The following is a 14,901-nucleotide window of genomic DNA, read 5'->3' as shown; positions in this document are numbered from 1 at the left end:
TCTCCGGCATTTTTCCAGGAAATGTTCCAGAAAAATGCTCAAATTCTCCAGTGACTGCCATTATACTCGTGTACTCGAGTCGCGCCCATCTGAGCATTCTACTGCTGGTTATGAGTACAGAGCACTTGAGCTCGGTCATCACTATTTGTAAGACATACAACAAAGAATGCTCCAATGGATAATACTTTATTTAGTAAAACAAATGACAGTACAGGTTAAAGAACTATTGCCTTCTATTGTTCACAAGCATGCCACTTGTCTGATAATAATTCTCTCATAAACTGGATCATCTATATCGGGGTTTCTGCAGACGACCGTATTTTCGGCCCAAGTGCTGTCCTTCAAAAAATCAAATCACCCTCTAACCAGTGTTATTCACTGAGGCAATGCACATGTCTGATTGATTGATTTTATTATTATTATTATTATTATTTTTTTATTATTATTATTCTCTTGAGCGGTCTGAGACAAAAAATTGCAGCATGCGTAATTTGCCTCTGAGAATCGGATGGCAATCAGCCATTCAAATTATGGGTCTGGGGAAAAAAAAAAACAATCAGAGAGCTCTACAATTTCTATGGATTGACAAAAAGCAGAAACTTTTTTTTTTTTTTTTTTGTCTCCACCTCCAAGAAAACCAGGTCAAACCCGGAGTATGATTAGCATAAGCGGACTGTTTTTCTCAGATGGAGAAAATACGGTCATGGGAACCCAGCATTAAACATGGTGGAAGACCTCAATACAAGCTGGTAGCACCTTCAGTTGTGGTCTTCAGGAGCAGTTGTGTACTTTTACCACCTTAACTGTGGTGGTAATATTCACTTATAAATCATGTTTGAGACATTGATGTTTTTTGCTTAATATCCTAGACTAGAGCAATACTGATGTCATTAATAAAGTGGGTTTTAATAAGTTTGACATTACATCGTTTCATAAATGACTTTTAAAATATGGAGACATTTATTTTTCTTGCTTAAGTCTGAATATAAAAGTGATGAGTATTAAAGTAAAAAGCCACAGTTCTCATTTTAAAATTCAGCAATGTCATGACTAAAGTATGCTAAACTATAGCACTTATGCACTCTGTACACTTACTGGATATGTCTGCCTTTTGCTTATTAATCCTGCAGTTACAGGCAGTCCATACTAACAGGTAGAACTTCTGAAATATTCCTTTTTAAAGACATTACATAATTAAGGAAATGACATTCTAACTAAATTCCTAAACTGGTCTTGGAAAAACTCACTATAGAATTATAATGGCTTGGGGAGCTCTGATCCTCTCTCCATGTGTAGAAAGATGTGCTCTCAGTGAATATTCTAATCTAATACTAGAGAGGGAATCCAAGCAATTGGAGCAACCTCTTGCCGCAGTACTCCTGGTATCTCTGGTATTCTTTTAGAAAGACCAGGTAAACTGCAGGGGTGCTCAGTAAAGAAGAGGCTGCTCAGACTGCAATCTTAACTATTGGATCAAATATATGGGCAGGACAGTAGTGTGAGCAGCCTCTTCTTACCTCAACCCCCTGGTATCTTAAGTATTAGAAGAGACAGACATGATGGACTGTGGTGTGAGCGGCCCATTCTTACCTCAGGACCCCTGGGATCTCCAGTATTAGATCAAATAGTCAGGATGGACAGTAGTGTGAGCAGCCTCTTCTTACTTCAGCACCTCGGGTATTGCCAGTATTAGATAAAATAGAAGAGGCTGCTCACACTGCTGTCCACCCTGTCTAATACTGGAGATACCAGGTGTGCTGAAGTAAGAGTCAATAGGGTGGATAGCGGTGTGAACAGCCTCTTCTTACCTAATCACCCTTGATATTTCCACTGGGAGCATATATTCCTACACGTGGGTGATGGTGGCTTTTAATTCTATAGTGATGACTTCAGTAGAAAAAATGAGTGTGGTTTGCTAATCAAATGGATTTAGGGATGTATTCATAGTTCAATTTTTTTTCTATCCCCATTGAACCCCTTAAAAAGCAGCACAACATTTGATCCCTTTACTGAATAGTTCAGTTAGCTGCCATCATGGGAGGAATTCCTCTTGAGGTCTCATTGATTGTGCACCCCGGTATATTGTTTACTGTAGTTTTGGCTGAGTTTTACTCTGTTAGTGGAGCCACTAATTACATATAAGGGTCAGTTCATCATACACAGTCACCAAAATGTTATCACCAAAGAATTGACTGCAATTATATGGCAGCGCGTACCTGTATGCCGACTGGGAGCTGCATTATAATATTGTTTTATGTTTTTGTTTTGTCGGGTATAAAATTTATGGAGAAGACTTTTCATATATTTGATTTTGATCCTCATTTTGTAATGTAGGTTTTCCGGATGCCACCGTGTCTGATTGAGGTGTTAGGATGTAGAATGCTTTTGACAGTGACTCTGAAATCTTGCCTGTGTGTTTTAGATAAGGCTTTATTCACAGGAGACTACAATTCCGGTTCTGTGTCATCATGAGCTGTAATTCCAGTCAGTTTTCTGATTCTGATATTGCATTCACACAATAGTCATGCATATTTTTGAGGATAATAGGATCTGGAATAACCGCCCAACAAATCACAGAGACAAGAGTGACGCTCAGAATGTAACTGCATGTCATGAATTACGGTCCACTCTGCCATGATTCTGGACTGCAGCCGTTTCAGCAGTCATCCTCTTTAGTGCACTATAAATTGTCTTTGCTTTCTATGCCCGTGCCGTACGCTTTTGTGGGGTATAGTAACCGGAATTAACGCTCAAGCATAACCACCACATAAAATAACTGGTTACTGATAAACAGTGTGGGTATGGGTTTCACAGAGAGAGAGAGTCATTTATAAAGGAATTTAAATATTATTACTTTGCATCCTAATGCAGCTTAAAGCCATTTATCTATAAGTTGTGCATTTTTTTTTCCTGAGCAAAAATGTTTTAGGTATGGATCCTAGACAAGGAACAGGGTTCAGGGTATACAAGTGAAAGGAATAACCTTGTAATGGGAGTTTATCAGCAGGTGATTGCTTTGTAATCTGAAGGCAGCATGATGTAGGGGCTGAGACACTGCTTTCAGCTACAGTGCCTACAAGTAGTATTCAACCCCCTGCAGATTTAGCAGGTTTACACATTCGGAATTAACTTGGCATTGTGACATTTGGACTGTAGATCAGCCTGGAAGTGTGAAATGCACTGCAGCAAAAAAGAATGTTATTTCATTTTTTTTTTTTTTTTTTTTAAATTGTGAAAAGTTTATTCAGAGGGTCATTTATTATTCAACCCCTCAAACCACCAGAATTCTGTTTGGTTCCCCTAAAGTATTAAGAGGTATTTCAGACACAAAGAACAATGAGCTTCACGTGTTTGGATTAATTATCTTTTTCCAGCCTTTTCTGACTAATTAAGACCCTCCCCAAACTTGTGAACAGCACTCATACTTGGTCAACATGGGAAAGACAAAGGAGCATTCCAAGGCTATCAGAGACAAGATCGTGGAGGGTCACAAGGCTGGCAAGGGGTACAAAACCCTTTCCAAGGAGTTGGGCCTACCTGTCTCCACTGTTGGGAGCATCATCCGGAAGTGGAAGGCTTATGGAACTACTGTTAGCCTTCCACGGCCTGGACAGCCTTTGAAAGTTTCCACCCGTGCCGAGGCCAGGCTTGTCCGAAGAGTCAAGGCTAACCCAAGGACAACAAGGAAGGAGCTCCGGGAAGATCTCATGGCAGTGGGGACATTGGTTTCAGTCAATACCATAAGTAACGTACTCCACCGCAATGGTCTCCGTTCCAGACGAGCCCGTAAGGTACCTTTACTTTCAAAGCGTCATGTCAAGGCTCGTCTACAGTTTGCTCATGATCACTTGGAGGACTCTGAGACAGACTGGTTCAAGGTTCTCTGGTCTGATGAGACCAAGATCGAGATCTTTGGTGCCAACCACACACGTGACGTTTGGAGACTGGATGGCACTGCATACGACCCCAAGAATACCATCCCTACAGTCAAGCATGGTGGTGGCAGCATCATGCTGTGGGGCTGTTTCTCAACCAAGCGGCCTGGCCATCTGGTCCGCATCCATGGGAAGATGGATAGCACGGCCTACCTGGAGATTTTGGCCAAGAACCTGCGCTCCTCCATCAAGGATCTTAAGATGGGTCGTCATTTCATCTTTCAACAAGACAACGACCCAAAACACACAGCCAAGAAAACCAAGGCCTGGTTCAAGAGGGAAAAAATCAAGGTGTTGCAGTGGCCTAGTCAGTCTCCTGACCTTAACCCAATTGAAAACTTGTGGAAGGAGCTCAAGATTAAAGTCCACATGAGACACCCAAAGAACCTAGATAACTTGGAGAAGATCTGCATGGAGGAGTGGGCCAAGATAACTCCAGAGACCTGTGCCGGCCTGATCAGGTCTTATAAAAGACGATTATTAGCTGTAATTGCAAACAAGGGTTATTCCACAAAATATTAAACCTAGGGGTTGAATAATAATTGACCCACACTTTTATGTTGAAAATGTATTAAACTTTAACTGAGCAACATAACTTGTTGGTTTGTAAGATTTATGGATCTGTTCATAAATCCTGCTCTTGTTTGAAGTTTGCAGGCTCTAACTTATTTGCATCTTATCAAACCTGCTAAATCTGCAGGGGGTTGAATACTACTTGTAGGCACTGTATGTCACTGGGCTGTGTGCTGTTCTTTCAATAGAATGTTTTACCAGCAGGAGATTATCAATGCCGGACAAGCTGCCATGTCAGACCTGTTCCAGCCACACCCCAGGTTAGCAGCATACTGTGAATATACAATACACACAGAAAGCTTCTAATCAGGTGTGTGGGCGAGATTAGCTTTCTGAGGCCTGCTTCATGTTACATGTAAAAACTGTCTCACGTTTGCTGACCCATCACTGAAATCCGGGTCTCTCTTCCTACATTATGCTGCTTTCAGATGAGGTGACAAAAACCTGGTGTCAGATTCCCTTTAAACAGATTCTGTCAGCAGGTTTTCCCTATGAAATCTGATGACCGCGTGGGGTAAGGTCTAAATAACAAAATTCAGCAGTCACTTGTCAAGCCGTATGCTGTTGTTTCCTTATAATGAAGACTTTACCACTGCTGGATTAGATCACACACACCTGCTAGCCCAACTAAATCCCCTTCTCTGATAAAAAGCACACTGTACATATAAATTGTACACAGAAAGCTATGGTGTGGGCGGGGTTAGCTTTGTGAGCTCAGCTACATCTATGAGCTCTGTCACAACTGCTGTACCCAGTAAACTAAGTGATACATCATTGGCATCAGAGTCTCTCTTCCTACATTATGCTGCTCCCAGATGAGGTAACAAAAACCTGGTGACAGATTCCCTTTAATCATGGATAGCTATAAATATGTATACAATCTGCTATTTCTCTTAGCTCATCTGAAATGGCTGTTAACTGAAAAGTCTAGAAGAATTGTGTACCTTCATGATCATTGCTTAGTCTCGCATATCTCCAATACACATACATTTTTTGGGGGGTTTGTTGGCTATAAACTTTTTTCTTTTGTCCACATTAAATGTTAATCTGGAGGCCACACGTTTAAACTATGACCTGCTTGGTAATTTTCTTAATCTCAAAGTACATAACCAACTTAATTTTTTTTTTTATTAATGGCTAATAATCAACTCCATTGATATTAGCACTGTAAAGGGATCCTGTCACCAGATTTGTCCCCTATAAACGGCGGCCACCGCCACTAAGCCCTTATATACAGCATTCTAGAATACGGTATATAAATGTCCAAGCCGATCTGTATAAGAAAAAAAGAAAACAGCTGCTGTTATACTCATGATTTTATGGAGGATATTGGCGCACTCAGGAAAAATTACATAACAAATTGTGTAGTCCATTGTTTTCTTATCAGTCCTTAAAAAAAAAATAAAAAACTTGGGACCAAAACAACATTTTAGTGGAAAAAAATTATTCATTCTTCACCCAATGGTATGAAATTCAGTGACACAAATTGCATTGTCCATTTTCTCCTATTGCTCTTTTTGAATTCCTGAGAGGTTTAGTTTTCAACATGGGTTCACTTGTGGGGGGGTTTCTGCAGTTTTAGGGTATGTGCGCACGTTGCTTTTTACCTGCTTTTTACCTGCTTTTTTGCTGCTTTTTCTTCTGCGCTGTTTAATGCCAAAATGGATGTGTTCTTCTATTCAAGCAAAGTCTATGGGAATTTGGGTTTCTTGTTCACACTATGTTGTTCAAAATGCTGCCTTTTTGTGGCAGAACTTTGGTCAAAAACTCAGCTTTGCAGTGCAAAACCCAAATGGCAAAAACAATTGACATGTTGCTTCTTTGAAAAGCTGAGTTTTTGACCAAAGTTCTGCCACAAAAAGGCAGCATTTTGAACAACATAGTGTGAACAAGAAACCCAAATTCCCATAGACTTTGCTTGAATAGAAGAACACATCCATTTTGGCATTAAACAGCGCAGAAGAAAAAGCAGCAAAAAAGCAGGTAAAAAGCAACGTGCGCACATACCCTTAGATTGTCTGGGGATATTCAAATGTGACAAGACGTCTGCAATTTATTCATAATAATCTTTATTTTTATATAATGCCCACATATTCCACACCGCTTTACATACATCAGCAACACTGTGCCCATTGGGGCTCACAAACTAAATTCTCTATCTGTATGTCTTTGGAGTGTGGGAGGAAACCCACACAAACACACAGACTCCTTGCAGATGTTGTCCCTGGTGGGATTTCAACTCTGGACCCAAGTGCTGCAAGACTACCATGCTAAACACTGAGCCATCGTGCCAAAATGGTGCTCCAGAATTTAAATAGTGCTCCTTCTATTTTGAACCCTTCCATGTGTCCAAACAGTAATTTTCCACCACACGTGGGGTACCTGTGTATTCTACAGAAATTGTACAACAAATTGTAGTGTCCATTTTCTCCACTGACCCTTTTGAAAATGAAAAATTTGGGGTGAAAGCAAAATTTATATTTTTCATTTCTACAGCTCAACATTATAAATTTCTGGGAAGCAGTGCTCACCACACCCCTAGATGAATTCCTTGAGAGACGTAGTTTCCAAAATAAGGTCACTTGTGAAGCTTTTCTGCCATTTTGGCAAAATCAGGGGCTCTGCAGACGGGACATGGTGTCCGCTATCTATTCCTAGTCAATTTTGCTCTCCGAAATTCAAATAGTTCTACTTCCCTTCCTAGTCTTGCCGTGCACCCAAACAGGAGTTTTCTACCACATATGTTCTATCTGTCTACTCAGAAGAAATTGGATAACAATTTTTTTATTTTCTACTGTGAGCCTTAGAAAAATGAAAAATGTGGGGCTAATGCAACATTTTTATGGGAAAAAGTAACATTTTCATTTTTCCATTCCACATTGCTTTAATTCCTGTCAAACCCCCTAAAAGGTTAATACACTTCTTGAATGTGGTTTGGAGCACTTTGAGGGGGGCAGTTTTTTCATTGATGTCACTTTTGCGTATTTACTGTCTTACAGTAGCCTCAAAGTCATTTTAAATGTGATGTGGTCCCTAAAAAATGGTTGTGTAAATTTTGCTGCAAAAATGAGAAACAGCTGATTAAAATTTTAACCTTTCTAACTTTTTAACAGAAAAAAAATGTTTAAAAAATGATGCTTATGTAGAGATGTGGGACATGGTATTTATTAATGATTTTGTTTGATATAACTATCTGACTTTCCCACAAGCAAAGTTAATTTTCAAGTTAAGTTTCAAGTTAATTTTAATTAATAGATATTGTAATAATAAGTTGTACAATTGTATGTGTCTACAAAAAAAAGAGAAAAAATGTTCCTGTGCTGAGATAATCTGATATATGTCCCTCTGCTATGTGCTGTGTAATGGTTGTGTCTGACTGTACAGGGACTCCTCATACCACAGCTCCTGGGCCACGGAGGACACAAATCATAGATTTTTCTTTTTGTGAAGAAAAAATGTTTTACCTACAAATGTCATCCTGTGCTTCTAATGTCTCTTTTTGGTGCTGTGGTACGATCAGACCATGTCCCTGTACGATCAGACACGGCCATTACACAGGACATAGCAGGGACACATAAATAAGCTTATTCATCACAGGTACTTTTTTTTTTTTTTTAACACATCCAGTTGTGGAACTTATTCCAACATCTGTTGAGTAAAATGAACTTTGTGGGGAAACCCCTGTAAGGCTATGTGCCCACGGGAGCTCGCACCTGCAGATACATCCACAGGTATGTCCGCAAGTTTCCCGCAGCAGCTCCCCGTAATCCGTAGCTATACATAGCTGTGGGATTCCAGCAAAATAGCTGCGGAAAACCTGCGGACATTCGTGTGACTTACCTGCGGAAGTCCCAGCCCTATCTCCATAGTGGAGGGCCAGGATTTCCACAGGTAAATCCGCAGGAATAATTGCCATGCAGTTACGTGCGGCTGCGGGACATCCGCAGCATATTCCGCAGCCGCACATACCGCAGCATGGACACACACTCCCCATGTCCCATAGGATAACATGGGGAGTGTCTGTACTTGCTGAAACCTGTGGATTTATCTAGAAAATCCAGATAAATCAGCAGATTTTCCATGGCAAAATCCGCAGGTGCGAGCTCCCGTGGGCACATAGCCTAAAGGGTGCTTTACACGCTGCAACATCGCTAGCAATCTCGTTAGCGATGTGACACGCCAGATCGCAGATGCGATCTACCGAGATCGCACATAGGTCGTTTTTGTAGCGCCGGTCACATGTGCGATCTCGGTAGATCGCATCTGCCATCTGGCGTGTTACATCGCTAATGAGATCGCTAGCGATGTCGCAGCATGTAAAGCACTCTCTAGGGCATAAAATGCAAAATTCGGAAATTGCAAATTTTTCACATTTTTTGTCAAATTTTCATTATTTTAATAAATAATCGCAAATCATATCAACCAAAATTTGCTACTAAAATGAAGTACAATGTGTGATGAAAAAACAGTCTCCGAATCACTGGGAAATATTGAAGCGTTCCAGAGTTATTACCACAAAATGTGACACTGGTCAGAATTGTGACATTTAGCCTGGTCAGGAAGCTGGAAACAGGCTCATTGTTGTAGGGGTTACATTTTTGGAACTGTTGTGATTTTCTGTTTGGATTAATGCTTTCTTCCATTATATTTGCAGGAGCAGCCAAGGATTTATGCACATGAAACTGTCAAAAGCCAAAGAAAAATATATATTGGGTCAGAACAGTCCTCCTTTTGACAGCGTCCCGGAAGTCATCCATTTCTACACGACGAGGAAACTTCCAATAAAAGGAGCGGAACATTTATCACTCCTGTACCCTGTAGCTGTGCGGACCCTTTAAAGTGCAGAAGGACTTAAACCACCCCCTTCCTGTGGACAGGGGACTGTGAAGAAGCATTGTATGACATCTGCACTACAGATCAGCAGGGTACTACAGGGGACAGTTCAAGCACTGACATTGTGAAGTCAACTCCGGGCACTCACAATATGTACGATGTTGCACTACGGCTTTCATAAAGGACACTACTTCTTTTTTGAGAAGAGCCATGGGGAAACTGCAAGATGTTTTGTATGTTTTCAAGAGTGAAAAAACTGTGGCCTGATGCTAAATGTTTGATCCAATGCTTTTCCAAGAGTAGAAGGAGAAAAAAAAACATACTTCAATATAACTAGTATGTATGCTCAGATAGGAAAGGAAGTCTATTGCTTACCTCCTTCAAAGCATACTGGTTTGTGCTTTTAGGCTTTGGTGCCTGTAATAGAAAAGAAAATTGGGAGAAATGTCCTTAATTTGTTTGCCTTGTACTCTTCATACCTGATGGCCAGGGTGCTATGATTACTTAAGTAGAAGACGTCAGAAATGGTCAATTATTGAAATTAAACTACAAAAGACCTACCATATCAGCCGATTTTCTGGAGAGTTAGCTATTGCTGGGAAATAGAGGCGTATAGGCGCCTTATCCATCACTCTGAAAAGATGTGGAATTGGCACAAAGATCTTGGAGGCCTCACATCAGACTCCTTAACAATGAAGGCCTCTTCTTTTAAGTTGGCTGTGCGGGTTTTCATCTGAAGGTGATGCCCTGTAGACTCACTCTCTGTTGCTGTGTGAAGCAATAAAGGTTTTAGTGCCATCACCATCTTCAGAACACAAATCTAAGATTTTCTGTGATAGCGAGAGCCTGCATGGAAGGCCCTGGCCTGCTCTGACTATATATCTAGTAATACTTGTCTGTTGGAGCAATAATCTGTTTCTCACTTGCTACATTCGTTATTACGGTCCATCGTTGAGCTAAGTTTTGGGTAATTATTTATGACTAGGGTATGTAAATAAAGAAGATTAGCGTTTTAATATATAATTATATTTTTGACCCCATTTTTTGGTACAAAGAGTTGTTGTGCACCTTTTTACAGTCGGAGGCCTTAAAAGGCAGTGTTGACCATGTTTAGTGTCTGTACAGTGTGACTGTCCTTTAGCGAGGAAGCGTTACTCGAATGTTTTAGGTTTAAAGACAAAAATCAGGGTATTGTTATTTTTGACTGTTAGCTTGTGAAGCCTGTTTTCCTCCTTTCCAAATAGTTAAAAAACAGTATTAGGGTTTCAACCTTCACTTTAATAAAATTGATCTTCAGCATGTGGAAACATTTTTGTCTGCTCAACTGTTGTCATCAGTTTGATATCATTGTGCAATACAGTCTATGCTTTCTGAGCGATGTTTACGTGTCTCTGACTTTTACTGATGATTGTGAAGAATGATAAAGCTACTGAGATCATCACCGAGAGATGGCTCTTAATTGATATTTGAAGCGCAGTGGTTTATTCATGTTTTAATGCAAAAGCTATTCACTTACTTCTCTGGATTTGCACCTCATTACCCCTGAATTCTAATGCAAATTGGGTTCCGATTTGCAAGGAACTTTGTCTAAGAGGTCAGGCCTGAAAAAATATACAAGTGTCCTGATGTGAATGAGAGAAAATGAGAAATCCCTTTGCGAGAAAGCAGCCCTGTCTGACATCTGACATTTAATTACTAGCCTCTCCAGCAAGACACCCAAATTATACCACTTCAGTGATTTCAATAGACATAACTGACAGGGACCATACAGCGTTGCTGACTTAGGCCATCAAGAAAAGTAATCTCAAGCCTTGAACAAAAGCTACATTTATTTATAAAGCCTGTACCTCGGAACTATGACACTCCAAATCCTAATTTATGGATGGCTTTTTTTTTTTGCAGGTCTTTAAACTGAATGCATTATTTCAGTGTGATTTTACTTTATCCTTACTCTATAGAAACAATTTGGCAACACCATTTGGTATTTTACCAACCGTGGCTTATACAATATTACCATACTACATTTACACAATTCCCTTATTTATCTACAATAGCAAATTGTAAATAGTTTTGTAAGGATTGTTTCTATTTGTGGTACAATTTATTTTGACGCTCTTGGCATTCTGCATCACAAAATTCTGATCAGTTTAGACTTAAGGCCGCTTTACACGCAGCGACATCGCTAAAGCGATATCGTTGGGCTTACAGAATTCGTGACGCACATCCGGTCTTGTTAGCGATGTCGTTGCGTGTGAAACGTACGAGCGACCGCTAACGAGCAAAAATACTCGCCTTATCGTTTCTCATTGACACGGTGCTCCATTCCCAAATATCGTTGTTGTTGCAGGACGCAGGTTGTTTGTCGGTCCTGCGGCAGCACACATCGCTATGTGTGACTGTGTGACACCGCAGGAACGAGGAACCTCACCTTACCTGCGGCCTGCGCAGGAAGGAAGGAGGTGGGCGAGATGTTCATCCCGCTCATCTCCGCCCCTCCGGTTCGATTGGGCGGCCACTTAGTGATGTCGCTGTGACGCTGAACGAACCACCCCCTTAGAAAGGAGACGGTTCGCCGGTCACAGCGATGTTGCTAGGCAGGTAAGAAGTGTGACTGGTCCGAGCGATGTTGTGTGCCACGGGCAGCGATTTGCCTTTGACGCACAACCGACGGGGGTGGGTACGCACGCTAGCGATATCGATAGCGATATCGCAGCGTGTAAAGCGGCCTTTAGGCCTAAAGGGGTGATCAACATAATATCAATACTACAAAATAGCCTTATACTCAAGCTCCAGAAGCAGGGACTAGGGGATATTATATGCAACTGGGTAAGGAATTGGCTAAAAGATAGGAAACAGAGTAGTCATAAATGGTATGTTCTCTAAATGGGCTATTGTCAGCAGTGGGGTGCCGCAGGGATCTGTGCTAGGACTGATTCTTTTTAATCTCTTTATTAATGACATTGTGGATGGGATTGGTAGTAAAGTGTCAGTCTTTGCTGATGACACCAAACTATGTAGGATATAAAAAACTGACCTTGATGGTACAATATTACAAAATGATCTAGATAAGATGTCAGAATGGGCAGACACTTGGCAAATGTGATTTAATGTTGATAAATTGAAAGTAATGCACCTAGGACGTGGTAATCCTATAGCTGCATATGCATTAAATGGAAGTAAACTTGGGACTACAGAACAGGAGAAGGACTTGTTTATTCTGGTTACAAGTAAGCTGAGCAGCAGCACTCAATGTGAAGCAGCAGCTGCTAAAGCAAACAAGATTTTAGGGTGTATAAAAGAGAGATTAGATCCTGAGATCTCAATGTATTGTTACCCCTCTATAAATCACTTGTAAGGCCACATCTGGAATATGGGATTCAGTTTTGGGCTTCACATTTTAAAAAGAACATTCAGAAGTTAGTCCGTTCAAAAGCGGGCAACTAGACTATTACAAGGAATGGAAGGCCTCACATATGATGACAGGTTGAAAAAGTTAGATATGTTTAGCTTAGAAAAGAGACGTCTCAGAGGAAATCTCATTTATATGTATAAATACATGTGTGGTCAATATAAAGGACTGGCACATGACTTATTCCTTCCAAAGATAATATTAAGGACCAGGGGGCACTCACTGGGAGTGGAAGAAAAGCAATTCCGTCAGCTAAATAGGAAAGGGTTCTTTACGTTCTTTACAGTTAGAGCAGTCAGACTGTGGAATGCCCTACCACAAGAGTTAGTAATGGCAGATACTATAACAGCTTTTAAAAGAGGGCTGGATGATTTCCTCAGTACACACAACATTGTTGGTTATCAATGACTTAGTGACAAAATGTAGAACTGGTGGAGGAAGGTTGAACTATATGGACCTCAACCTATGTAACGATCTACTGGGTCCCTTCTGTTCACAAGGACAGGGCTCTGAAATCTGCTGATTGGCATGATAGAAGCACATGTGCACCACAACTCCATTGACTGTCTCTGAGACCACCAGAGATCATCAAACACTGTACTCCTTATTCTCAGGGACTCTGCCAAGTTGTAACTACTCACCAATCCGCTGGATAACTAGCTAACTAGAGTTCTAGTGTCGCGGGCGGGGAGGAGGGTGTCAGCACACCGCGCTCACCCCTTCTGCTCGGGTCCGGCGGCTGCTCAGTGGTGGCTCGAGCCGTGGGCCGGATCCCGGGGGTTTCTCTAGCGGCGCTCCTCGCCCGTGAGTGAAAGGGGGGTTTGGGGTGTTGGGATAATGTCCGTGACGCCACCCACGGTTGTGGTGATTGAGCGTACACCACCGCTGCTCTATGTGGAGGTCCCGGGGATGGTGAGGCGGAGCAGCCAGTTGTTGTGTTGTCCCTCCGTGGGTAGGGGTTGGTGATCCCGGGGCCCAGTGGGGTGCAGGGGCAGCGCTGTGCCTTGCGGCACGAAGGTACTCACTCAGCCAGTAAACACGACACAGTTCTCGGTAAACAAACGGCTGGTTGGACGGGTCCCTTGGACGGTTCACGGTGCTGCGGTTCCCTGCAGCTAGCGGTGACGGTCTCTTCCCTGCACCTTTGAAATGTTTGTTTGGTAGCGATGGATTCCCACCGGTTACCCGCTCCCCGACTGCAATCTGGGCCGGAGGAGCTCCACACTTTGCCCGCAGGCGCCGGCCCTGGGAAACTGGTGCCTTGGCGGTGGCGGTGTTTCCCCGTTGTGGTTGGACCTTTGCCGTCAATCAGGACTTGCTTGTTGGGAGATCTACGTCCCCTTCACTAACGGATTTAGCAATTTACAGCGACTCCAAGCCTTGCTGGGATCCGAAAAGCCCCTGCTCTGGTGCTGACTGCCCTTTGTATCCGCTCCAGACCACCGGGCACACAGCCAACGGGGTCCTTCCAGTAACCTCCAGACAGTCCCACTGCAGACCTTCACCGCCGTCTGCTGACCTTGCTGACTCCGTCTGGGCACACAGCCACAGACCAACTTCAGGCTTTCTGTCACTTCACTACTGTTTCACTTCCCTCCAGCTCCCTCCTGAGCTACCTGCTCCCTGTCCCTCACTGGACTCTCTCTCAAGCTCTTCCCTGAGCTGACTGCCTGGAACTTCCCGCCTCCAGAGCTGTGATCTCCTTGGTGGGCGGAGCCAACCGCCTGGCCCACCCCCTGGTGTGAATCATCAGCCTCTGGAGGAAGGCAACAAGGATTTGTAGGTTAGCTGGTGTACCTGCAGGGAATGTGGGGTGTGTGTGTGTGTTGTTGTGACCTGTGACCCCTGGCTTGCCCAGGGCGTCACATTCCCCCTTAGCAAAACGCAGACCGTCCTCGGGCTGCCCGTCCAACACCGGTTTTATTTTCCTTTTTGTTTTCTGTAAAGTAAAAGGTATAACATAATACGGTAGAATACATTTTTAATAATAACTCTTCCCAAAACGGGAGGCACATCACTTCAACGTTGCAACGGTGTACGGTTACGGTTTCCGCTCTCTCCCACCCAAGCAACCTGGCCCTGATGCTGCCCCTAAAACCCAGGCAGCACCCCTTGACCCACAGTCCAGCGCACGGTTCCCGAGCGGGATCT

General features: G+C 42.5%; 1 protein-coding gene across 1 annotated transcript in view; it reads left to right on the top strand.

Moving 5' to 3' along the window:
- The window catches only part of SHB (SH2 domain containing adaptor protein B), a 266,790-nt gene extending 256,008 nt beyond the window's left edge, over positions 1–10,782 (top strand). The window contains exon 6 of the mRNA XM_075316131.1: positions 9,163–10,782. Within this exon, the coding sequence (XP_075172246.1) occupies positions 9,163–9,346 (184 nt within the window). The 3' untranslated portion in view covers positions 9,347–10,782. The remainder of the gene's footprint in view (positions 1–9,162) is intronic.
- The last annotated feature ends 4,119 nt before the right edge of the window (positions 10,783–14,901 follow it).

Source organism: Anomaloglossus baeobatrachus, chromosome 1, assembly GCF_048569485.1.
Source record: "Anomaloglossus baeobatrachus isolate aAnoBae1 chromosome 1, aAnoBae1.hap1, whole genome shotgun sequence".
In the NCBI taxonomy this organism is placed as follows: domain Eukaryota; kingdom Metazoa; phylum Chordata; class Amphibia; order Anura; family Aromobatidae; genus Anomaloglossus; species Anomaloglossus baeobatrachus.
The sequence above is the reverse complement of the archived record's forward strand: the minus strand, read 5'-3'. Positions and strand labels throughout refer to the sequence as shown.